At 40.5% G+C, this 26,048-nt stretch overlaps 1 protein-coding gene across 10 annotated transcripts in view; it reads left to right on the forward strand.

The window, feature by feature from the left end:
- OSBPL6 (oxysterol binding protein like 6) overlaps positions 1-9,771 on the forward strand; it is a 211,579-nt gene extending 201,808 nt beyond the window's left edge. For all 10 annotated transcript variants that reach the window (XM_007190403.3, XM_028168576.2, XM_007190404.3 and 7 more), the window contains 5 exons: positions 414-558; positions 2,861-3,005; positions 4,831-4,957; positions 7,512-7,634; positions 8,816-9,771. In XM_007190403.3, the coding sequence (XP_007190465.1) occupies positions 414-558; positions 2,861-3,005; positions 4,831-4,957; positions 7,512-7,634; positions 8,816-8,924 (649 nt within the window). In that variant the 3' untranslated portion in view covers positions 8,925-9,771. The remainder of the gene's footprint in view (positions 1-413; positions 559-2,860; positions 3,006-4,830; positions 4,958-7,511; positions 7,635-8,815) is intronic.
- The last annotated feature ends 16,277 nt before the right edge of the window (positions 9,772-26,048 follow it).

Raw genomic sequence — 26,048 nt, forward strand, 5'->3', positions numbered from 1 at the left:
TTTCCCAGCCTGTAGTACCTTCCTCTCCACCCTCCAAGCTTAGACCAGACCCAGCCTCCCCTAGAAAATCTTCCTTGCTGCTCGCCCCACGTTCCAGGCAGATCTAAGGACACTCCTCTGTGCTCTTATAAGCGTCCATCTATCCCTACCGTACTATTGGCTCCAGGAGAGCAGGAAACAGACCCTATTCAACTTGGTAGCTTTAGCACCTGGCCCATAGAAAGCACTGAAATGTTCCTTAAATGAATGAATCATGTCATAAATGACCTTGACCACATAGAAACTTCCAAGAAAGAAATAAGAGAAAGGTGAAGGGAAAGAAAGCTATGGCTAAAGAATATTCTCATTGGTAGAAACAGTAATATTTATTTGTTACCTTCACTGTTTTTAATCAGTGCTGTATTCTTCACTAGGTATGGAGATTGCTATGTGTGGAATAAGGTCACCACGTGCATACACAACATCCTGAGTGGGAGGAGATGGATAGAGCATTACGGAGAAGTAACCATTAGAAATACCAAAAGCAGTGTTTGCATTTGCAAACTCACATTTGTCAAGGTAAATAATCTTACAATAGCAAAGGAAAGATACATAAAATGCTTCCTAGGGAAGAAATAAAACAATTACCTTAAGCAGCAGCAAGTGAGTTAGTTCTGTATCATTGATCCTTAGGGACATTTTAGATAAGAAAGCAGAACCAACTGGTGGAGTTGCTCCGGGCATGCAGATGTCTGACGGTGTAGAGGTCAACAAAGGCACCATCTTGAAAGAGGGAAAAAAAATTCTTTTTGAAGAATTTTCTTTTTAAGCAGCCAGTTCATTAAGTAAAATTCCAGAGAGTACTTCTTGCCTATAACAAGTCTCCTGGTTTATATTCTATTTATATTCCGCTTGATTACAACATATTCAAGTGATCTTATTTTAGGGAACTAAATATATCGCACTTGTCATTTTCTGAAGATGCATAGAGATGATAGCTTCCGGTCCCTATAAGCTTATCCAACTCTGCCATTATTATATAATCTTAACTAAGTTCAACAAAAAGCAGTACCTTTATTAACAAGAGAAGATGTTAGATATTTTTCTTTTTCCCTTTTTTTCTTATAGACTGATTAGGTGGCTCAGAACTGAAGAGCCAGATCACTATTTGCGCTGACTGGGTCGTGCGTGACAGTAGCTGCGCGCACTTAGTTTTCTAGGCTAGGAGAAACTTCGATTTAGGCCTGCCCCTAATATTTGCAGAGCTCAGGGCAAGAGTACAAATGGCAGTCCCCGTACCGTACGTGTAAATATTTAAAGTATGTAAATCAAGCCCACAAGCTGTCAGATAAAATATGTTCTATCCTTTCATGCTGACAAAAGTACCTTTTTTGACAAAACCTGCAAGTCCAGGTTGGACACTTGGGAACACCGAGCTGGAAACCTGGCAGCGCAGGAGAACCAGGCTGGCCCACGGCCTTCCCCACTTGCTTCCCACCCCCAGCTCTGCCCGCGCTGCAGGGGCTGCAAACAGATGTGTAGGCAGTCCAGTCCACACCCCCTCAAACAGCCACCCTTGGCCACCCCTCAGGCCTAACGATAAATCCAAGGAAAAGCCTGTGCAGGCTGTGGAATAAGCTTAGAGCCATTTGTGGTTTTTTTTGTTTTTGGCTGCGGTGGGTCTTCGTTGCTGCACGCGGGCTTCCTCTAGTTGTGGCGAGAGGGGGCTACTCTTCGTTGCGGTGCACGGGCTTCTCACTGCGGTGGCTTCTCTTGTTGGGGAGCATGGGCTCTAGGCGTACAGGCTTCAGTAGTTGTGGCACGTGGGCTCAGTAGTTGTGGCTCACAGGCTCTAGAGCACAGGCTCAGTAGTTGTGGCGCACGGGCTTAGTTGCTCCGCGGCATGTGGGATCTTCCCAGACCAGGGCTCAAGTCCATGTCCTCTGCATTGGCAGGTGGATTCTTAACCACTGCGCCACCAGGGAAGTCCCGCTTAGAGCCATTTGGACAAGGAATTCTAGGGTCCTGCATACTTGGGGCCTGATCTAGAATAGGGGCCATGGGATCCAGATGGGTAAATTCCCGCAGACTTCTGACCCCTTGGGGAAGAGCATGGCTGGAAGAGAGCTAGAACAAGGTGTTCCTGATTAAATTTAGTCATTTACAGCTACTATGAAAATTATTTTACAAGCTATTTCTCCAGTGTTGCCAATTGAAAATCATTAAAATCCATGAGCCAAGGGTAGTTCAAGACAGGACAATGGGAGGAAGAAGTTGCTAACCTATAAATTAATATTCAGTTAAGATAGAAACTGAGCCTTCTCTGGGCTGTGCTATCATGCTCTAACATGGAATGGGGTCATCCCTTTCTTAAAAGTTAAGCCAGGGCTTCCCTGGTGGCGCAGTGGTTGAGAATCTGCCTGCTAATGCAGGGGACACGGGTTCGAGCCCTGGCCTGGGAAGATCCCACATGCCGCAGAGCGGCTGGGCCCGTGAGCCACAACTGCTGAGCCTGCGCGTCTGGAGCCTGTGCTCCGCAACGAGAGAGGCCCGCGCATCGCGATGAAGAGTGGCCCCCGCTTGCCACAACTGGAGAAAGCCCTCGCACAGAAACGAAGACCCAACACAGCCAAAATCAATCAATCAATCAATCAATCAAACATACGCATCTGATTCAAGATCCTCATTAAAAAAAAAAAAAAAAAAGTTAAGCCAGCTAACACTTAGATGGCCATCCTTCCATGCAAAACATTTTGAGATAGATGCCTGGAAATGGTTTGCGTGAGAAACTTCAAGGTTAAGAAATTTTTCCATGTGGAAATTACAGGGATTGGTGTTACTAAAGAGATTGAGTGTTTTAACTGGAGTTTGGTTTCTCCAGGTGAATTATTGGAATTCCAATGTGAATGAAGTCCAGGGGGTTGTGATGGATCAGGAAGGGAAGGTGGTGCACCGGCTGTTTGGGAAGTGGCATGAAGGGCTATACTGCGGTGTGGCCCCTTCCGCCAAGTGCATCTGGAGACCAGGTGAGACCGGCATGAGTGTTCTTCCTCAGGGGGGCGCCATGAGTGGCAGAAGGTAGGGAAGGTCAGATCATCCCATGCGGTACACCTTATGTTTTCTTTTAATAGATTAAAAACATAGATGCTTAAGACAATAATATTTACATTTATACCCCATCCACAAGTTAAATAAATTCCAATATTTGATAGTAAGGAGTTGTAGAATTGAGACCAAATCTGACGTGTGGTCAGAGATTGGGCTTCATGTAAAATCTCTCTAAATGTAATAACCGCATTTCAAAAGCTAGGTATACTTATTAAACTATTGGAATAATTGAAATATACAAACTCAAATCCCTACTCGTGTTATTTATTCTCTGTTTTAGTAAAACAAAGGAGAGCCTGCAAACATCCATAATCCACAAATTCAATAATTTAACCAGAATAAGTGATCTTTTTACTTGAGCATCAAAGAGCTGCAATATGCTGACATTTAATAAAAGACATCAAGAGAGTTCTGGTAATACACTAGCATATAAGTGACTATCAAGTACAAATGGAACAAGACTCCACATGACGTTTATTTTCGTTGGAATTTTGTCAGTTAATCCCTAACTTTAAAATTAGTTGTTGGTTTCCTCAATGAGTATTTAAATTCCCTGCTGGTAGAGTGGTTAGTTCATTCATTTGGCAATTATGTATTGAGTACTGACTAAGCATCAGGCTTTGTTCTAGGAGCTTGGAGCACATTAATGAGCAGAGCCTACAAAGATCCTGCTGTCGAATTTAGTTTGAAAGTGCCAGTAAACATTAATTTAGATCTGAATCTTTTTCTTTTCTAAATGGAAGTAAATTGTAAGTGTTTTTTGGTGAAATCTTAATGCTCATAGTTAGTCACCCAAGCACTTAGTTACCCAGTTGGGTATTTGAGAGAAAAATTAACCAGTGAAGACTACTGTATGTACAAAGTTTTATTTTAAAAGCTGGATTTTATTAAATATATGAATCTATCAGTTCTGATCATCAACATAAAGTTTCCCATTGACCAAAATAAAACCAATTTAGTTCACTTAAAAAATTTGTAGGGACTTCCCTGGAGGTCCAGTGGTTAAGACTCCACACTTTCAGTGCAGGGGGAGCAGGTTCGATCCCTGGTTGGGGAGCTAAGGTCCTGCATGGCACGCAGCACGGCCAGAAAAAAAAAGGAAAAAACAACTTGATCCCAGGCCTTAAGAATTCCCACAGATGAAGATCCAAGGGACAAGAGCTCACAGTCAAAAATCACAAAACACAAAAGGAACCCAGGCAGAGTAAGACTTACCACACTCTGAAAATAAGAGCACTTGATATTTCAAGAAATAAGAGGCCTCTTTCAAAACTATGATTAAATATCAACATTTATAGAGAAAGAAAACAATATTTACCACGAACAGATCCTCACTAAATGAATTTCCAAAAGATGCACCTTTATCATCCCACATAAAAGGTCAGACAGACAAGAAGGAACAGTGAGCAACCATGCTGGGTATATGTGGGTATATCTAAACAAACAATGACTGCAAAATTAACAGTAATATCCAACTCGTCGGGGAATAAGAATAGCATTTACATTGGAAAGTGGTGATCTTCAAGTTATTTGAGAGGAGGGTGAAGATACTGATTACTTACCCAGTGTCTTAAATTAAGTGTGCAAATAATCATTAATCCTTTAAAAAAAATTGTAATCTAATGTTTATGACTGTAAATTTGATGTTAATGTGAGTATTAATTAAGCACCTGAGTTAAGTCAGCTTCTGCATGTTCTGTAAGCCTCTTTGCCTCTCACAGTGGTTCCTTGGCCTCATTCCAGGTTCCATGCCGACCAACTATGAGCTCTACTATGGCTTCACAAGGTTCGCTATTGAGCTTAATGAGTTAGATCCTGTACTAAAAGATCTCCTTCCACCAACAGATGCCCGATTCCGGCCAGATCAGAGGTGAGCAGGGCAGTGGTATTTAAAATGAACACTAGGTCATGGCATGGTGCTTACAGAAGTCATCAAGACTTTCGCCACCATCATTTATTTATTCATTGAATCATTCATTCCCTTATTCACTCAGTAATAGCTGAGTCTTCTACCTAGGTAAAGAGCATTCAGAGGATGATCATAATAGAAGATTAGCTCAACAAAAGTTCCCCACAGAAGGTAACACAGATGTTTTTTAACAAAAAGTGCCCCCCCACCAATTTACCAAATGTCTGCAAATTATTGAACTCTTCACACAATCACTCCTCACCTCAGTGTTTGTACTTCTATAGTTCTATTACTCTATAACATGGACTATCTTTTTTTTTTTTTTTTTTTTTTTTAGTTTTGGCTGTGTTGGGTCTTTGTTGCTGCGCGCAGGGCTTTCTCTAGTTGCGGTGAGCGGGGGCTACTCTTTGTTGCGGTGCGTGGGCTTCTTATTGCGGTGGTTCCTCTCGTTGCGGAGCACGGGCTCTAGGCACGCGGGCCTCAGTAGTTGTGGCACGCGGGCTCAGGAGTTGTGGTGCACGGTCTTAGTTGCTCCACGTCATGTGGGATCTTCCCGGACCAGGGATCGAACCCATGTCCCCTGCATTGGCAGGCGGACTCTCAACCACTGCACCACCAGGGAAGCCTGGACTATCTTCTTTTAAAAATGTTGGGCTTCCCTGGTGGCGCAGTGGTTGAGAATCTGCCTGCCAACGCAGGGGACACGGGTTTGAGCCCTGGTCTGGGAAGATCCCACATGCCGCGGAGCGACTAGGCCCGTGAGCCACAATTGCTGAGCCTGCGCATCTGGAGCCTGTGCTCCGCAACAAGAGAGGCCAATAGTGAAAGGCCCGCGCACCGTGATGAAGAGTGGCCCCCACTTGCCACAACTAGAGAAAGCCCTCGCACAGAAACGAAGACCCAACACAGCCATAAATAAATAAATAAAAATTTTAAAAAAAAATGTTTTATTGAAGTAACATTGGTGTTACATTATATAATTATAACATTACATATATAGTAACATTATATAATTTTCATGTATGCAACATTATATTTCTACTCCTGTATACCTGTGTATACCAAAAATTTCATTTCTATCCATCACCATACAGTTGATCCCCTTTATCCATTTCAGTGAAGAATAAGAGGATAAGATACAGGGGTACCTAGAAATACTTTGAGTCAAAGTGTGGAGTTTTCCCAACGTGTTTTTGATCCCCTGGGGTGTGAGATATACTCAAAATACAGTACCTTTAATACCTTCTGATTCTTTTTTTTTTTAATTATTCTTACATTGTTCTGTACTCATGTTGTCCATTCCTACAGAATTAGTTTTACTTCTTACAAGAATTCTATATGTCAGGGGCTTCCCTGGTGGCGCAGTGGTTGGGAATCCGCCTGCCAGTGCAGGGGACACGGGTTCGAGCCCCTGTCTGGGAAGATCCTACATGCCGCGGAGCAACTAGGCCCGTGAGCCACAACTACTGAGCCTCCACGTCTGGAGCCTGTGCTCCGCAATGGGAGAGGCCGCGACAGTGAGAGGCCCGCGCACCGCGATGAAGAGTGGCCCCCGCTCGCCGCAATTAGAGAAAGCCCTCGCACAGAAACGAAGACCCAACACAGCCAAAAATAATAAATAAATTAATTAATTAAAAAAAAAAAAGAATTCTATATGTCATACAAATTGTATCCAAGATCATTTTCTGTTCCCAGTGTCTTTGTGGCTTCATCTGTCTTCTGCCAAAATGTTCCCAGTATTGAATGTTCTACTATTTAGTTCTCTCATATTCCCCCCTCTTTCTCTAGAACATGCAGTCTCACTATTTGACATTCAAACTTATCAGTAAGCTTCCTGTACAGTGTGTATCATATTGTATACCTGTTCTTTGCTCTCATTTTGGAATTTAAATATTTGCAAATCACCATTGGGTCTGCTTTTTTCTTCTCAATTCTATTTCAGTATTCCCTTTCTGAATTTCATTTACTATTCATTTCCTTTCTGTGGCCTTTTGTAGTTTCCCCCAACTGTTGCCTTATCCTTTTTCATCAGTTTTACTCTCTCCAATAAAACAGGAAAACTCCTTCCCTCTCAATCTGTTCTAAAAGTAGCTGGAGAACAGTCAGGTACCATCCTCCATGCTGTGGCCTTTAACAAGTGCTTTATGATAACATGGAAAAGGAGCACAACCGGGGACTTCATGATGTCCTAACCCCAGACTCTCTAGTCAACCTGAAAATCTCAAGTTGTGGAACCCTAGACAGCACAGAAAAGTCTTCAAAGCCAACCACTTACTTTTCACTCCTCCCATTTTATTGCTGAATTCAATAATTCAGTTCACATACACAGAAAGTATGTTAGCTGATGGCAGACAGAGAGAGTATGGCCTGGGGAAGGGGCAAAGGGACATAATCAGAGCATTACTGTTCACTGTGTTATGTTCACAGCAACCAGAATTTAAGTTTAGGCAAATGAGATTATTTTGTTCTCAGAGAAGAAGGTAACGTATTAAAAGATAAACTGCTTTCTGCTTAGATTTTTGGAAGAAGGAAGTTTAGAAGCTGCAGCAGCAGAGAAGCAAAGAGTAGAGGAACTCCAGAGATCTCGAAGACGATACATGGAAGAAAACAACCTTGAACATATACCAAAATTTTTTAAGTAAGTCAGTTTTTACGTTTTGCAAATGGTTGCCACAAGCAATGAAAAACTCCAGGTAAAAAGAAAATGAGGGATAGTTTTATGTCCAGGAAACTTCGAGGTGGAAAATTAAACTGATTTTCATCACTGGTTTTGGCAGTGAAAATACTGAATCAGATTTTGGTCTTGTGAAAAGTTTGTAACCATAAAAATAAATTTTCCTCGACATCTCTTTTCCTTTCATGGACAGCAATAGAGAGTGAGGGTCTTGCCCAGAAGGCTCTTTGTCCTCCAGCTACACCCTTTCGAATGGTAGAAACTTGTTCCCACTCCCTCACCCAGAGATAAGGTGGGACCCCACTGCGCACAAGGTCATCCTGGCTTCCTTAGTATTTAATTTTATTTCTATCACATGGAGCTTATATCCGTTCAGATTTGATCCTTCTGTGGTATGATCATGGGTGATTATTACAGGATTATTTGCAGGATACTTAACACAGACTAAGCTGTAGTTTCCAGATCCATCTGTTGCCCTTCATAGCCAGGACAAATCAGCTCAGAATACCCTCATACCCTTTCTAGTTGCCACCTCCTGGCTGCACTAGAGCAGAAATGCAGTCTTGCCCTTTAGATGTTGAAAGTGCCCTCATTGGGCGTGGACCCTGAGGAGGCTCTTACAGCTAATGAGGTTGCATACGTTCCCCACAAGTGAAGCAGAGAAAATTCTTGTGGGTCTGGGGTCTGAATTTCTAGTTACAAGGTTTGTACATGCTTCGTTTGGGCCACTTCACTTTTTTTTTTTTTTTTTTTTTTTTGGCCACGCTGCACGGCATGTAGGATCTTAGTTTCCCCAACCAGGGATTGAACCTGCACCCTCTGCATTGGAAACATGGAGTCTTAATTACTGGACTACCAGGGAAGTCCCTGTTTGGGCCACTTCACTTTCTAGTCCTGCCTTGAGGTGATTTATTCCCGCCCTTAGCCCCTCTCCCCATGACCCTACCCACTTCCATTGCAAACATTTCACAACAAAAGTGAATTTATTTCTAGTCAAAATAGTCAAATCATCAATCAGCAGATAGGATGCTCACTGGCTTACCAAGTACTGCTTATATGTACACGTCTTATCTACAGGAGAGGGTCCAATTAGCAGGTCACCTGAATGAGATTTGTGTCTAATGTTGATTTTTATACTTTCACAGAAAAGTGATTGATGCCAATCAAAGAGAAGCCTGGGTTTCTAACGACACCTACTGGGAGCTGCGAAAGGACCCTGGGTTTAGCAAAGTAGACAGCCCTGTTCTTTGGTAAACTGGGAATATAGAGCTAGCCAACATAACACGCTCTGAATGAATAAATAACTATGCACAATTATGTTTCTTAGAGCTCCGCGTGGTTTCTGGGTCGACTGAAAACCGACCATTTGCTTTTCTATTCATCTTTATAATGGACTTTCAGAAGTGCATTAGACAAGGCCCCTAACCACTTTCAGATCCTTTCTGTTTTGCTGCAACCATATTCCTTAAAAAAGTCCACACCCTCCTCGAAAAGCAGAATAAAAGGAGCAGAATATAAAATCCAAGGTCTGAAGAGTCGAAAAAGAAAAACAAACTGTAACTGGTGCTTAAAGCTGATCCAGAGAGTTTAAAGCAACATGACATATGAACCACGCATTTGGTCCTTTTCTGGAAGCGCCATGCCCTCGTTGCAGGAGCTCCTGGGCCACAGCAGTCAGCTCAGATGTCGAGTGTGTCTATTTGATGTGGTGTACTTGTGCTGGCCTTGTCAAAAAAGACGATGCTTTTTTGACATCGTGATGCTTCTCAGAACCTGTTCCATCTGTACGCCATTGTTCATGCCTTAAGAAATGCAAAGATGTACAATAAATCATTTTTTAAATGTGTGCTCCTAGGTTTATGTGAAGGACAGATCTTTTGAATCATGGCATGATTCACTTTCTGGGATCAGAAGAATTGTGAGACTAACTCAAATGGATTGAAAAAAGTAAACAACATGTGCTTTACTTTGATATATTGGTTACTGTATCATATGTCTGAAGGGCAAGAAGGAAAAGGTGTGCTAAGTAGATCTCTGTATTCAGTTGCTCGTCAGTTTCCTGTCCTGCGTACAGTTAATAAACCATCCCTCTTCCACCTAACCTCCCATTGTGCCCTATTATTTGGCAGTATCCGTATTTGATTTGAACATTTGGCATCAGTGTTGAAACTTTGGAAAGAAATAACAAAAAGCATATGGAATTTGTCTGTGGGCTTAGGAGTACTGTAAACATAACTGATTTTGAGTGAAACACAGTGTAACCCACATCTATCCTGTGCCCAACCCATTGGCTCTGTTGGAATTCCACTGGGAACAGAAGAGACCACTAGAAGCTTATTTTCAATGTTTAAATGAGTTCTATGCAAATTCATATTTCATATTCTCATCAGGCGTTTCTGTATGATACATGACCACATATTAAACACTTACCTTGCTATTGGCAGAGATATAAAACTTAAGCTAAGGAATTTATCCATCCCAACAAAAATGGGGGGAGGTGAGGGACAGAAATGTGTTTTGAGTACTTCAGGATTTGTTTTTTCCTCCACTAATACATAGAGGCTTTTGTAGTAACTTGCATCAGTATTCCTGAGTTTCTGCAGATAGATAACTATTTAAATGCCTATATATTTTTTTAAAAATCTCTTTAGAGATTTTCCTAGAGAATTATAAAATCATGTATATTTTATCCTGTTATGTTTTTATTCTTAGACTCTTACCATCAGATTTTACGTGTTATTTTAAGCTCTGATAACAAGGTTACTAACATCTTACATTTTGTTATGAGGTGTTGATTTTAGTGTTGTTTCTCCCACTCAAAGCATTCCTAATAATGGCTATTCCACTATCAAACCAAGACTGCTGAGAGCATAAGGGAAAACTCTGAAGTCTCCACTAGGTGGAGCAAGTTTTAGTTATCCTGAAACTCATTCCTCCTTTTATCTGAGTCCATACGTTATATGTACAGCATGCACTGGTTTAGAATGAAATTTCATTGTCAAGCAAACTCCCTAATCCATCGCTAGCTCTGAGCATGTAAGCAACACCCTCCCTCGGTGTCTCAATGTCTTTAATTCCTGTTTTAAGTCTTGGGTGCCTTCCCCCATAGTCGTAAAATTTCCCTTATTATCAATTCTTTTTCTGCTCATTCATCTTGACGTTCTTTGATCTGCATCCTGAGATACATGCCTTTAATTTTAATTAGAATGTAATTAGAATTTTGTTGACTTCCTCAGAGAAGTATGTTCTCCCATGATTGGTAAAACTTTAGATACTATTTACAGTGCTTCTTGTCTGTATTTACTAGCACTTCCCTGAGGCGTCTCCAGATTTTAGCCTAAAGATAAGGAAAGAATTCTGCAAATAAAGATACTACAAATAGGAAGATACTACAAGTAGGAAGGTAAGGCACCAGGTGACCAACGATAATATCAATCAGGCAGCTGGAAGAGGACCCAGGAGGGAAGCAACTACTGTACCTCGCAGTGAGTTTTAATTAAGAAAGAGAATAACTAGTAGAATGGACCTTTACTACCTAATAAGTTAAACATACAAAACAGGTAGGTGAATGTTGGTCAGAGCTAACCTGAAACTCTGACTAGGATTTCAAGATGAGAATGAGAAGAATGTCAAATTAATTAAAATCACCACATTCTTTATAATATCCCAGATTTATCATTTATTTTGAGATTCTGATATCCCGATTAGAATTCCAGTTCAAGTGAGCAATTCAAGTTTTAGGTAACGCTCCTATAATACCTGATTCACAAATCTCCCCATCAAACATTCATACCAATGTAATGGCCCCATCCCCTATTTCTTTCTCACTTTTTATTTATTTGATGGTTACAGAATTGTGACGCTTATTCTATTCGGAATTTTCATCTGCATAATTTGGGGGCTTTTGAGACTAGCTTAAACAGCAAAAGGACAGAATAGATATTAGGTCATTCTTGATAAAACATGACTTATTTCTTAGAATTTTATATAAACCTTTTTATTTCAGGGGCACTTTTTTTTTTCCCCTAAAGCAATCTAGGATAGAAGTGGACTTAATATATCTTTATACCGCCCCTGTGATTCACTGTAAGCTCCTTCATGTTTTTGAGCTGGTCATTAAGGAAAGCAGTAAGTGATGATGGTCCTATGGACGTGGCTAGGCAGAACAGATCGATGGCACACGCCAGCAGGCGTAGAGGCCGACCTGAAACTAATTACTTTGCTTCCATATGCTGCTACCCAGGGTGCAAATTCACTCTCAGATTTTACTGTTATTTTATTGGGTTGTTTAATTAAGTCATTATTTTTCATGGGTTACTTTAAATTCCAGGCAGTCGTAAAAATAAACCTCATTTGAGATACCTTTTAATATTACATATCAATTATATGTGACATAAAAACTACCAAATGTATTTTGGTAAGAGAAACCAAGGAGTTTTTCATACAAGGGATGCCACGTTGTTGTCGATTTTCTAAACCTTTTGCTGCTCTTCCTTATTCTGGCCCCAGGACTTTCAGCGATTCCACTAATCAATCATTACTTTAGGTCCTGCCCCCAAGGAGCACTGGAGGGCGGAGTTAAAGAGGAAACTGATCGACTGTTTTGCTTAGTTCTGATTACAGCCTTGGCTGGAGAAGGGTTTATAATCATAATCGAATGTACATTTTGTTAGTACCTTGTGGATTATCCATTTTGTCTAATCTTGTTCTCTGTCATCCAGATAATGAAGTGTGGGAGCAGAGCTCCTCACACACCAGGGGTTGTAATAAATGTTTGCACTTGACTCGAGTTGGTATATTATGACTGTGGCAAAGTAAATAAAGTTTGTGTACAAAATACTTATTTCTATGGGAACCATTATGTTCAGGATATATAAAATGTATCTAATTAAACAATTATGAATCTATTTTGTGCTCTAGAAATATTCTTTTGGAGGAAAGATGGAAAAAGTGTCATTGGAGCTAGGATTAAAATGTTTGGGGTTTTATTTTTTTTTTCTTTTTTTCTCCAAAAAGCTTCCCAGTCATTTAGAAATAGTGCTTATCAAACTAGGATTAGATTCTCTAAGTTTTAATTGAATTTCTTTTGTGAAATTGATACATCTAAAATATATATCACATGAATCATTCTGTTAAACCTGACTTTAATACATAATTGTAAGAACATACATTTGTGACTGAATTGTTAAACCTTTGCTACAGCCTTCGCTATTAGAGAAAATGGCAAATTGTTTAAGAAAGGACTAGCTTTAATTTTTCCAAAATGATATCTAAAGAAGAACGAATTTTTAAAAAATTGCTGTGCTGAGTCAGCATTCCCAACATCTTAAGCAAATGAGCCCCATGATTAAGGCAGCTTACAGGTGGCAGTATGCTGCTACTCAGGGTGCAAATTTACTCTTAGATTTTGCTTGTTTTTAATTGGCTTTTTAAAAAATTAAGTCATTATTTCTCATGGGTTACTTAAAATACCCCATAATTTCCAGCTTACAGGCCTGTCAGTCATATGCATACTTCAGTTTTCCAAAACAACTATCTTACTTGATTCATGTTCTCTTTCCCTCTGGTCCTGAAATAGTGAGGGTCAGGGATACACGTGTCTGTTCTTTTGCACTATGTCATTGAGTGTTTATAAAAATATGCAACATTTATGCACAGTTGCAGGGTAGTGTATCAATATTAGAACCACTGCATTTAGCTCTGTGGAACACTATTAAATGTTCGTGGATTAAAAATTACCCCATAATTATGTATTATTAGTTTCCTCGGTATCTCCAGATTGGTAGGAAAAAACATAAAAAAGGAATGCTTTTATTTTCTGCAAAAAAATTTTTTTCTATCATTTCTTCCTTCTGAATATAAATTAGGGCAATTTTGGAAAGAGGAATATCAAGTTTTCATGAAGCAAAGTATAATCCTATTTGCGTTCTACCTGTTTCTTCTTACTCTTAGTTAATGGGGTAAGCACAACTTAACACTGTTAAAGAGAGAATAATGCTAAAACTATCACTTCTTTTATCCTAGGTAGCAACTCCCCACCCCCTTTAATTATCTTCATTCAGTTATTTCCTTAGGAAATAATGTGGCTGCTAGAAACTTTTTTTTTAAAGTTTTATTGAGGTGTCACTGACATACAATAAACTTTACATATCTAAACTGTACAATGTGATACATTTTGACATATGCATATACTCTTGACACCAGCACCACAATTACAATAGTGGACGTATCCATCATCACCAATCGTTTCCTCTGCCCCTTTCTAATCCCTCTCTCTCCCCCTCCCTATCCTTCACCCCGAGGCAATCATTGATCAGCTTTCATCACTTTTCAAAATCTGTGTATTTTCTTGTATTAATTGCATATGGAATTTTTCTAGAAGGCTGTATGCATATGGTAGAAGTATGCCTCCAAACCCCTCCCATGCCCCTACCCCAGTATCCACCATCAAATAATAATATATTGCAAGCTAAAGAAGATCTCATTAAGTCCTAGGTTTGGTAACCCAGTAAAAACTTTAGATTTGAAATACTTAGAAAACAATGAACTATTTTTCACATCAAAATAGCCATGTAAGTTAATTAATTCATTTCCATCTTTTAGGGGTCCAAAATAATGGTAACACTGAACTTGCCAGCAGTGCTGTGGAAGCCCTGGGAAGTGGTTTTCTCTTGTTTGTAATGAAAGAATACCTGACAAAGCCGTGGGAAGCCAGAATGACGGCTCTTGAAATAACGTCATGTTGATGAGGAAGAGAAGGGAAGTAGCCTACGCTGAGTTACTTATTGTTGGCCTCCCCAGCCCCACTTTTGGGTCACAAACATTTGAAACTTCCAGTACTCAGGAAGGCTGCTTTTCCGTCTCTTAAAATCTTCTCACTCCCCATCTGGAAATAAAGTTGCTAAACCTAATTTTGAAAAAGAAATGGAAATGAAGTGCCTGGAATCCAGTGAACTTCCTGCCATTGGCTACTGTGCAAGTTGAAAGCTTATTCTTTATATCCTGCCCCCCAAAGCACCTTCCCAGAGACTGTCAAATACAGCATGATTGACATTAAATGCGAATGAAGAGAAAAGGCAAGAATGAATAAAAGAGAAATGGAATCTGGGAAAGAAAAGTAGGTTCTCTAGGTGGGGCGGGGATCGTGCTCCTTGGGGGCGGGTGGATGGGTCGATCCCAGTGAGCCAAGTTATTATCTTGGATGTTGGTTTACGCGCAGATTCCTGAGCTTCCCTCGAAAGACTGAGTCCATACATCTAGGGTGTGGACCAAGACTCTGCGTTTTAACAAGCACCCTCAGCCCCCAGGGAATCGTGCGGCTGACGGGGGACCCTCAAATGAGGGTGCGCTGGCCTAACCTCCCACTCCCTCGCCCCTGTTTGTTGTTTTTCTCACAGTGACATTCAAGTAGTCGCCCAGAAAGTCTATTTCAAGAACTGGAAACTGCCTAGAGCTCAGTAACTTGTGACTCACTCTGCCATTTGTGGCTTCTCCTCATTTTGTGACTTCTGTCCCTTTGCCAGGGCTGTCATATGAAGGTGAAGAGTGGGGAGGGCAGAACTCTGAAACCTACAAGATGAGATTGTGTTAATCCAGAGCCCTACAAGTGTGTTCTGGAGGCATCTAACCAGCCCACGCAACCAGAATTTACCCTTCAAAGCCAAGGGTCAACCTCCCCTGCCCCACCTTCCACTCCCATTTACACCTGGTCTATGTCTCCAAGGGGAGTTTTGTTTTGTTTTGTTTTTAATTTTCTTTGGCGCTGCTGCATGGCATGTGGGATTTTAGTTCCCTGACCAGGGATCGAACCCATGTCCCCTACAGTGGAAGCTCAGAGCCCTAACCACTGGACCACCAAGGAATGCCCTATTTATTTATTTTTTTAATTTTATTGAAGTATAGTTGATTTACAATGTTGTGTTTAACTTCTGCTGTACAACAAAGTGACTCAGTTATACATATATATTCTTTTTTCATATTCTTTTCCATTATAGTTTATCACAGGATACTAAATATAGTTCCCTGTGCTCTACAGTAGGACCTTGTTGTTTATCCATCCTATACATAATAGTTTGCATCTGCTAACCCCACACTCCCAATCCTTCCCTCCCCCACCCCCCTTCCTAAGAAAAGGATTTTTTAAATTGGCTAATGGGGCCTGGCAGGTGGAAGCCACAGGGAAATTCTGTGGCAAAACATGCTTTGATCACCTGACTGATATTTTTATAATGAGGTCTAGCCGCAAATTATTTTATCCAGATCAGCTTCTTCCCTGAAAATAATATATTTTAAACTTTTTATTGGAAAAAACTTCACTGTGAAATTACTCTGCTTATAATTGAAGGTATAAAGGCATTAGTTATGTACTGTTCATTTGCATATGGTCATTTTGAGATACAAAAATTAAATTTTATCATATATTAGTGATAGAATTTCAAGCAACTTTCTACAGAAAAATAGCTTGTAGTTAAATTTCCTAATGAAAGAGTAATTATCCACTGAAAAAAATTGTCGATTCTGTGCCACCTCAAAATAAGAGTTGTACTCTTCAATGGATGTTGTATACTAGAACGTTACATTTGTAAGAGCACAGAAAACAGCAAATTTTAAATAAACTATATAAAGAGGCTTGTTTTTTGTGAATAGTATGTTCTAATGACCTTTCCACAGAAGTAGTAAATATTTTTACCTCCAGCGAGACTTCAAGTAGCATGTAAAGAAGATTGAGTGCTTATTCTGACTACATTTCCAGCTCTTTTTTCATGTAATAACAATGTAGAAACTGTTTTCAAATCAAACACCAAAACATAGGACTTTTCTCTGAATTTTGAACATATTTATATTAAAAGACTCAGAAAGCTGGTTTCAGTTTTCTATTTGTTTCTAGATTATAGGAGTAAAGCTGTAGTTCATGAGGACTGCAGGAAACCCAGTATCGCACAGATCAGGGTTTTCCATGGCTGGTCTCTGGGGAAAGCCCCTAGGGGTTAGCTTTCGTTCATCCAAGTTCTCCCTTCAGAAAGTGAGTTTTCATAGGGGATATTTTCTTTCACAAGTGAAAGCACTTCCAATAAAGGAGTAATAGTGTATCCTGGTCTTTGTATGCATTGTAAATAGAGGATTTATCAGTCTTGAGCTCCAAGTCTCTAATTTCTTATGAAGAAGTGTAGGAAGAAATAATTGCAGAGGCAGTGTCAAAGAAAGCAATATACCAAACGTTTGGGTCCCTAGAATCCCCAAATCAGTTTCTCCTAAAACAAATATTGACAGTCGACCTATTTTAATCCTGCTGGAATATGTTAAACACATAGGCCCTGGTGCCTTTCCACAGCCTGGTCCACTCTGGTGAATTTATAGGGTGGTGCACAGCCTCTCCCGATACTGTCCAATCACGGAGATGATCTTCTCATATCCCCTCTGGGAAATGTGTTCCTAGTATTATTCTGAGAAGCTTTGATGTGAGTGGCAGGAGTGCACCAAGAAATACTTCTGTCTTGTGTCCTTTTCTGAAAAGTATATACAATAGAACTTCTTAGCTTAGATGGACAGAGGGATGGAGGGAGAGAGGGAAAGAGAGGGAGAGAAAGACTGAGAAAATGATAAGAACTCAAGATGTCAAAGAAATGCCCTGCTCCTTGCTGTATGTAATAAAGCAACTGGAAAGCAGATTGAAAATAAGAAGCAAAGGGACACAGTAGATGAAACTTTTATTTGCATAGTCTGTGATTATATAATCACGGCTACCATAAGTCAGTTCCCTAGTCCAATTACAAAGTCATGTCGTAGAATTAACCTCTTATGAGTGCCCGTAGCCCCAGTTACATTACACTATTGCTGGCTTGTAGGTAGTCATTTCTTGGTTTAGTTTTAGCTTCCTGGGTACAAAATTTGGACGGCACACTGGGATAAATACAACTGAGTTTGTGATAGCTCATCTGCTCAGAGGGAAAGCCGTCAGAGAGTGAGGGTTGAATGTTGGCGGCCAATTGTTGGCCTGACTCGGAACTGTGGAGGCCTCTCTGGCCGCCGCTTGGCCGGGGGTAGCTGTGCAGTGTCAACAGCTGCATGCCTGAGGCGGCTGCTTCCTTTCTGTGTAGGCTCAGCTAGCAGGGCTGTTCTTTCCTTTAAACAATGGGTTTGATGGGCTTCCTAAATTTGGGGGGGGGGGGGGAGTGAAAATTACAAAAGTAAATTCCTACCAGGAAGCACTCCAGTCTGAAACAAGGTCATCCAAGTGCCAAGTCCTTGAGGATAAAAACCAGTGATCACGCTCAGCATTTCCTAATTACTCCTGAAATTGTCCGTGGTTTTTAAGTTTACCAAAAGTTTACTTCCCAGGTGCTAACAACTCAGTATTTTAAACCACCCTTCAAACTTGGGTCATTATCTATAGAATTCTAGGAACACAAATATGAGAATGAGAATTTTTCTTTCAAAAAAATTTAGGGGCTTCCCTGGTGGCGCAGTGGTTGTGAATCTGCCTGCTAATTCAGGGGACACGGGTTCGAGCCCTGGTCTGGGAGAATCCCACATGCCGCGGAGCAACTAAGCCCGTGAGCCACACTACTGAGCCTGCGCGTCTGGAGCCTGTGCTCCGCAACAAGAGAGGCCGCGATAGTGAGAGGCCCGCGCACCGCAATGAAGAGCGGCTCCTGCTTGCCGCAACTAGAGAAAGCCCTCGCGCAGAAACGAAGACCCAACACAGCCATAAAAATAAATTAATTAATTAAAAAAAATTATTAAAAAAAAATTAAACCACTTTACATCCAACCTTTCTTCCCAAAGTCTCTCCCCACTAAAGGCTTAATTCTCCACTGCATCTCTCAGAATTTTCTATAGGCTATCACAATACTTTTTGGTTGTTATTTATTTATTTTTTTTTAAGTAGAGGGAAGGATTTTTTATTTATTTATTTATTTATTTTTGGCTGTGTTGGGTCTTCATTTCTGTACGAGGGCTTTCTCCAGTTGTGGCAAGCGGCGGCCACTCTTCATCGCGGTGCGCGGGCCTTTCACTATCGCGGCCTCTCTTGCTGCGGAGCACAGGCTCCAGACGCGCAGGCTCAGTAGTTGTGGCTCACGGGCCTAGTTGCTCCGCGGCATGTGGGATCTTCCCAGACCAGGGCTCGAACCCGTGTCCCCTGCATTGGCAGGCAGACTCCCAACCACTGCGCCACCAGGGAATCCAGGTTGTTATTTTTTTAAGCTTCTTGCCTTTCTTAATATTGTCTTTTCAATCCTCTATTACTAAATCTTCCTCTAGTCTTTTTTCCCCCATGTAGAATAAAGTACATTTATATTTATGTAATTAATATACTCTCTTCAAAATGTACTAGTCATCTTGTGAGGTCTCCATGGTTAATTCTCTAAAGTATTCCAAAGGCATTTATTCTTGATGTACAGAGTAAAGGAAAATGACAGAAGAAGCTTCTTCATTAATCCTGCTACAATTCTGGGCAAATGATGTTCAAACTGAGATAGGCTTGGACCTGGGACCTGGGACCCTTTACTGGAGTGCTTGCACCTGGACAAATGTCTCCTGCAGCAACAGAATACAAAGAAACTATAAGGGACTAAAAATAACTGCCTGCATGCACAGTTGGGGCAAATTATGAACAAAGAGATACGAAAAGGCCAAACACCAACTGCCACTTCTGAGGAGCCAGGAACAAAAGCCGGGTACTGCGAATGATCCCTGCTCACAGCACCACCAAGGGGGTAGGCGGACTACCTAAGCCACCTCTCTGGACCAACCCACCTATCTGTCCCCACCCTCATCCCATTAAGGAACCAGGTGGACCCCCTTCAGGGAGCAAGCAAGGACACCTGTTCCTTGTTTTCACTCCTTCATGCTACAGCACAAGTCCCAATAAAGCCTTGCCTGAATTCCTTGTCTGGCCTCTTATCAATTTCTATTGATTAATAAGTCCAAGGACACTTGTCGGTAATAAAACCAAGACTGGGTCTCAGTGATGCTTTTAAATACCATCATTTGTGTCACCAATGTAGGTGTGCACCAGCCTTTAGATTTTGTACATTTACTTCTAAGAGGCACCTGCATATGCAGGCACCTACCTAGGCGGCCACACAGGAGGATGGCATTCCCAGCGTGGCTTCTTTCATCAGTAATGTTCAGATTCATGGTATCAGCCCCAAGAGGTCAGCTATTTTCTAAATTCCTCACAATTTTGCCAAACATAGTTCACAATACTTAGTGAAACATTCCAAACTTTTTTATTTTGTTCAGTGAAAAAGATGTTTTTCCACAGTCTAGCTGAATTGGTGAAAGTGCCTAAAGCTAGTCTTATGTGAGAAGCTGTATGATCAGGCCTCTCAAGATGGCTGTACTCTTGCTCTCAGTCCGTCCCCTGCTCCACCAATGTCTGCTTCACCTACACCCAACTCACCTGACTGACCTTCCTACACACTTGCCCCAGGCCCCAGCTAGTGATTGTTCTAATCTTTAGATCAGAGTCTCTACACCTGGAGAGCTTATCAAAGGCGTGGTGAGGGGCAGACGCCTCTGCTAGTTTCCCTGGTAACCGATGAGCCAAGCTGACGTCAATTCCGCCTATAACAGGCAACGTCCCCCCACCCTCTGGGAGCAAAGATGGCGGCTACCTGCGCCCACGGTGGCGGGTCCCTCGGGGACGTCGCTTGAGGCAGGTAAGAAACCCCCCCACCCCACCCCAACCCCCGTCCACTAAACCACTGGTGTCTCTGTCGCTGACTCCAGCTCTCCCTTCTGTCTTGAGTCTGGACAAGTACAGGGCTTGCAGGCCTGTGAGGTGCAGCTCAACAGAAGCCCTGAGGTTATTGATTTAGATGCTTTATCTTTCATTTGTTAGCATCTGGGACAAATCCTGACAACAAATCCATGCAGGTATATTATGCAAGCTTCAAATTTGACAAATTCTGGAAAAGCCTGCCTATCCCCAAAGTGCCGTCTCACATTGTACTGCCTTCTCAGTAGATTTGGGGAACCAAAAAGAAGAAATTTTCCTTTTTTCTAGTCAATGGGGGAAATTTGCAAAACTGTTATCTCATGGATGACATTAGTGCTTTTAGATACATCCTAGACTCCACTTCTATAAAGTACAATTATACTCAAAACCTAGGCCTGTAACCTGTATTAGTTTCTTACTGATGCTTTAACAAGTTACCACAGACTTAATGGCTTAATACAACAGCTATTTATTCTTTACTATACTGGAGGCCAGAAGTCCAAAATGAGTCTTTACAAAGCTAAAATCAAGATGTTGACGGGGCCGATTGCTTTTGGAAGCTCCAGGGGAGAATCTGTTCCTTGTCTCTTCCAGCTGCTGGTGGCTGTCTGCATTCTTTGGCTTGTGGCCACATCTCTCTAATCTCTGCTTCAGTAGTCAAATTTCCCTCCTTTCTTTGATTAGAACGCTGTGATCGCATTTAAGGCCCACCCACATAATCCAGGATAATCTCCTCAACTCAAGATCCTTGATGTAATTATCCGCAAAGTCCCTTTTGCCATTTAAAGTAACATTCACAGATTCTGAGGAAATAGGACAAGGACATCTTCGGGGGCCATTATTCAGCCTACCCCAGTGGTATTCACAAAGCAGGAGGAGGTGAGTTGCACAGTGCAAAAGTGGGGGAAGTTTAAATGCTGTCGTTAAATAACATGGGATTGAATATTTAGCCAGTTGCTAGAGCTGAGACATCTAAGACGATTCTCTTACAAATCTGTCATCTTTACCTAAAACAGCGCTTGGCATATTGTACGTATGCATGAAAGATTTATTGAATGAATAAATGAATACAGCTCCACTTGGAGCTTGCAGACAGAAGAAAATGAAAGTATCTGAAGAAAATAACTGAATTTTTTCATTACATTAAAATCATACAAGCAAGTCTGTTTTGAAACTTTTTTTAATAAAGGCTTCCATGAAAATGATTAATTCAGTTAAATGGGAAAATACAACAGGTAACAACTGGAGGGGAAATCAGTTGCTTCCATTCCTCTCAGACTCATCCAGTAAGGCACATACCTCTAAAGACAGAGAAAGCGGGAACATAGAAAACCACATAGATGGCCTGCCTCTAGCTTCTTCTTTAGGTTTTTCTATCACACTGTACTGCATCTGGTCACTATTATAATGATGAGTGACTAAAGGTATCATTTAAATTTAGACTCATGTTAGTGCAATGGCCTGGATGACTTCAGCAATTTCAGGTGGCCCTAAAATGATCTGACTTTGGAACAACAAAATCCTATCTCAGCTAAACCCTGGTTTAAAGCAGTATGAAAACCAGAATCCTCTAACATACTTAACTTGAAAGGAGAAGAATATTTGTTTTCAATGGAAAAGTCCAGTTGTTTGTCAATCATAAAATCCTTCTCTCAGCCCTCCTCTCTAAACAAACTCACCTATTCTCATTGGCACGTGAACTTGTTGCCTAAATGAGCCAATTGAGATTTTTTTTAAAAAATGGTACCTTCTTATCAATTTCATCCTTGGGGAGCAGGAGGAAAATGTCACAAAAAACCACAAAAGAGGCTGTATGAATCTGAAATAAAGCTCTTATTTAAGAGTGAGAATATAGAGATGTTATGGAAACTCCCTGGGAGCAAGTACATGCCTGTACACCCGGCTAACGACATTCTTACACAAATCGGAATTGACCGGGAATATGTCTTCTGTGCTGAGGCCAGAGCTGGGAATGGTTAGTGCTGAGTGAGTGGCATCTGTTGTCTACCACCAGGAGTAGAAATCTGAACACTTCTGCCAGTACAAGTGGGCTCTGTTTTGATGACCTGTTAGTGAAACAAAAATACTGATGTTTAAAGATAGTGGGTTTTGGGCTTCCCTGGTGGCGCAGTGGTTAAGAATCTGCCTGCCAATGCAGGGGACACGGGTTCGAGCCGTGGTCTGGGAAGATCCCACATGCCGCGGAGCAACTAGGCCCGTGAGCCACAATTACTGAGCCTGCGCGTCTGGAGCCTGTGCTCCGCAACGGGAGAGGCCGCGACCCTGAGAGGCCCGCGCACCGCAATGAAGCGTGGCCCCCACTTGCCACAACTAGAGAAAGCCCTCGCACAGAAATGAAGACCCAACACAGCCAAAAATAAATATAATAAATAAAGATAGTGGGTTTTTATTTTTCTGTTACATGTTTTCCCTTGGCAAAAATCCAAACAAGGCGAGAGACTTCAAAAAGCATTTCTAAATGATAACAGAGAATGTAAATCTGTACTTTTTGAGACTTCAAAAAACATTTCTAAACGATAACAGAGAATGTAAATCTGTATTTTTTGTCATCCACACTACCTTTACCACCTGTATATTACTGCTCATAACCATTGTATTAATGCATTTCTCTGTGAGGGCTCTTTATTCCAAGTGGTTGTCTTTCCTTGATGAGTCGTCAAAGCATGAAATAGGAATTTTCTTGGCGCGTTACATAACGAGACAGATTCTTCAGGTTCTGCTATGACCATTCAATACCAGGAAGAAAATTTTACTATTAGGTGAAAAATCATTCATAGAATTCAAAGGTTGATAGAAAAGGATTTGTATAGCAGTAACCAGGACTAAAAGTTAAGTACTGAATTTCTGTTTCTCAGTAAGGTTGACGAAGAATATGTAACTTGCATAAAGTGTTATCAGCATTTACCATCCACCATTGGTAATTTCATCCACCATGACATCAGTGACCACACTGTGGAAATGGTTGAAGACCATCCACATGAGCACAAAGGCTATTTATTCAGAGCTCTTGCTATATAGCAGGGGAGCCACCATCACCTGCCTTTGGCAGAAACCCAAAGGCAGATAGGAGGGTGGGAAAGTTCTATATTGAAACAATTTTTTTAGATATGCTTGGATTGGAAACTGTTGACATGGGGAAGATGGGAGACATGCTAACTAGAAGCAGTATATCTTACACCTTTAGCTTGGGAAGTGTATTTGGCTTTCTTTGGTTGGTCCTGAGTTGGAAATCGAGGCAAAATGAGGAAGCTGGCAGCCATTGACTGAGTCCTGGCAGTTCTGGGCTGATTGCTGCAGAGGTTGTGGGCGAGAGTTCTGTTGTCATATATGGTATGGCCATTGTCTGTTTGTCCATTCAATCTCTTAACATGAAAACCAGAATATGAAAAAAAAAAAAAAGCCAAAAGATTCAAATCTGCTGAAAAGGCATCAGCATGCACTTGAAAAGTTAGTTATTTAAGAATGTCATGCCTGAAGACAATGATTTAACACACGCAGCAGCAAAAGGTGCATTTTCACATCACAATGTGAAGCATAACTTTCATTCAGGTCACGTGTATCTACTTCTAAATTACTTTTGCTCATATTGAGCCCAACTTTCTTACGTGTACACTAACATGTAGCAATAGCTGTTAGCGTGTTGGCTCCATTAGCAAAAGAATTTTGTATATAATTAAAATGTCAATTTTTAAAAATTGAAGTATAGTTGATTTACAGTGTTTCAGGTATACGGCAAAGTGAATCAGTTATACATCTATCTGCGCATCTATCCTTTTTCAGATTCTTTTCCATTATAGGTTATTACAAGATATTGAATATAGTTCCCTGTGCTATACAGTAGGTCCTTGTTGTTTATTTTGTATATAGTAGTTTGTATATGTTAATCTCAAACTCCTAATTTATCTCTCCCCCGCCCCTGCCCCTTTCCTCTTTGGTAACCATAAGTTTGTTTTCTATGTCTGTGAGTCTATTTCTGTTTTGTAAATAAGTTCATTTGTATCATATTTTAGATTCCACATATAAGTGATATCATATGGTATTTGTCTTTCTACTTACTTGATTTAGTATGATAATCTCTAGGTCCATCCACGTTGACGCAAATGGCATTATTTCATTCTTTTTTATGGATGAGTAATAGTCCATTGTGTGTGTGTGTGTATGTGTGTGTATCACATCTTCTTTATCCATTCATTTGTTGATGGACACTTAGGTTGTTCCATGCCTTGGCTATTGTAAATAGTACAAAATAATGACAACTTCAAACCAGTGTCATAAGACGCTTCACATAGAAAATCAATTGAAATAATTTCAAAAGTAGTTCAATTTTTCATCCAACTCGTGTAATTGAAGAAAAGCATTTAGGAGTTAATTATGTCAAAAGTGAAATATCTGACCCCATTTTTGTGAATGATACTATAAATTCAGTTTAAAAATTCAACTTTGCTATGAAAATGAAAATATTGGTGGGTACAGTATTGTGATGAAAACAAAGTTCTCAATAAATTACAAAACCTCCGGAGTAGAAATATACAAAGAATTGGCTATAGTACAAAACTAGTTCATAATTGTGTTCAAACAAGCTGAGAAATCTTACTAATAAAACAGTTATCAAATTTAACAAATATTATATGGAATCTAAAAAAAAAAAATGGTTCTGAAGAACCTAGGGTCAGGACAGGAATAAAGATGCAGATGTAGAGAATGGACTTGAGGACACGGGGAGGGGGAAGGGGAAGCGGGGACGACGTGAGAGAGTGGCATGGACATATATACACTACCAAATGTAAAATAGATACCTAGTGGGAAGCAGCCGTATAGCACAGGGAGATCAGCTCGGTGCTTCATGACCACCTAGAGGGGTGGGATAGGGAGGGTGGGAGGGAGACGCAAGAGGGAGGAGATATGGGAATATATGTATACATATAGCTGATTCACTTTGTTATAAAGCAGAAACTAACACACCATTGTAAAGCAATTATACTCCAATAAAGATGTTAAAAAAAAATTTAACAAATATTTATATATACCCAGTTAAAGTACCTGAATTACAAAATTGTAACACAACTGATGTTGAATAAAAAATTCACAGTTTTCCAATGGTTATATTCTACTTTTACTACATATCATCATTTGAATTTTAATATTTTTGAGTAGTACTTTGAAGTACTACTTTGTAAATCATTCTAGGTATCTTGCAATGGTATCAAACATTTTTATAACAAGTTTTCTAAATTTTGGTTTCACTTTGCTCAAAATCAATTGGAAATTGTTAATCTAAATATTCAATGAGTAGAGTGCCAAAAACTTCAGCTTTTGAAGTTTTTAGTGAATTGCAATTATTGAAAAGAAAACTTCCAAACAGGAAGACACTGAATTTTATCCCTTCAAGCACAAGGAAGGAACTGAACAAATTGAATGCTGAGAGCTCAAACAATGTAGATGTAACTTTTAAATTCTCTAACTGAGCTTTGGAGCATCTGGACTTGTAAGAAGAGCCTTTACATTTTTTATCTGAATGGAATGAACAAGAACAACCAATGGTTTTGCAGCATTTAAATCTGGCAAAATTTTCTAAAGAATTATAGAGACCATTTATTGGACACATTTTGCCTTATAAATCCTTTTTGTTGCTT

This window comes from Balaenoptera acutorostrata, chromosome 8 (assembly GCF_949987535.1).
Source record: "Balaenoptera acutorostrata chromosome 8, mBalAcu1.1, whole genome shotgun sequence".
NCBI lineage: Eukaryota > Metazoa > Chordata > Mammalia > Artiodactyla > Balaenopteridae > Balaenoptera > Balaenoptera acutorostrata.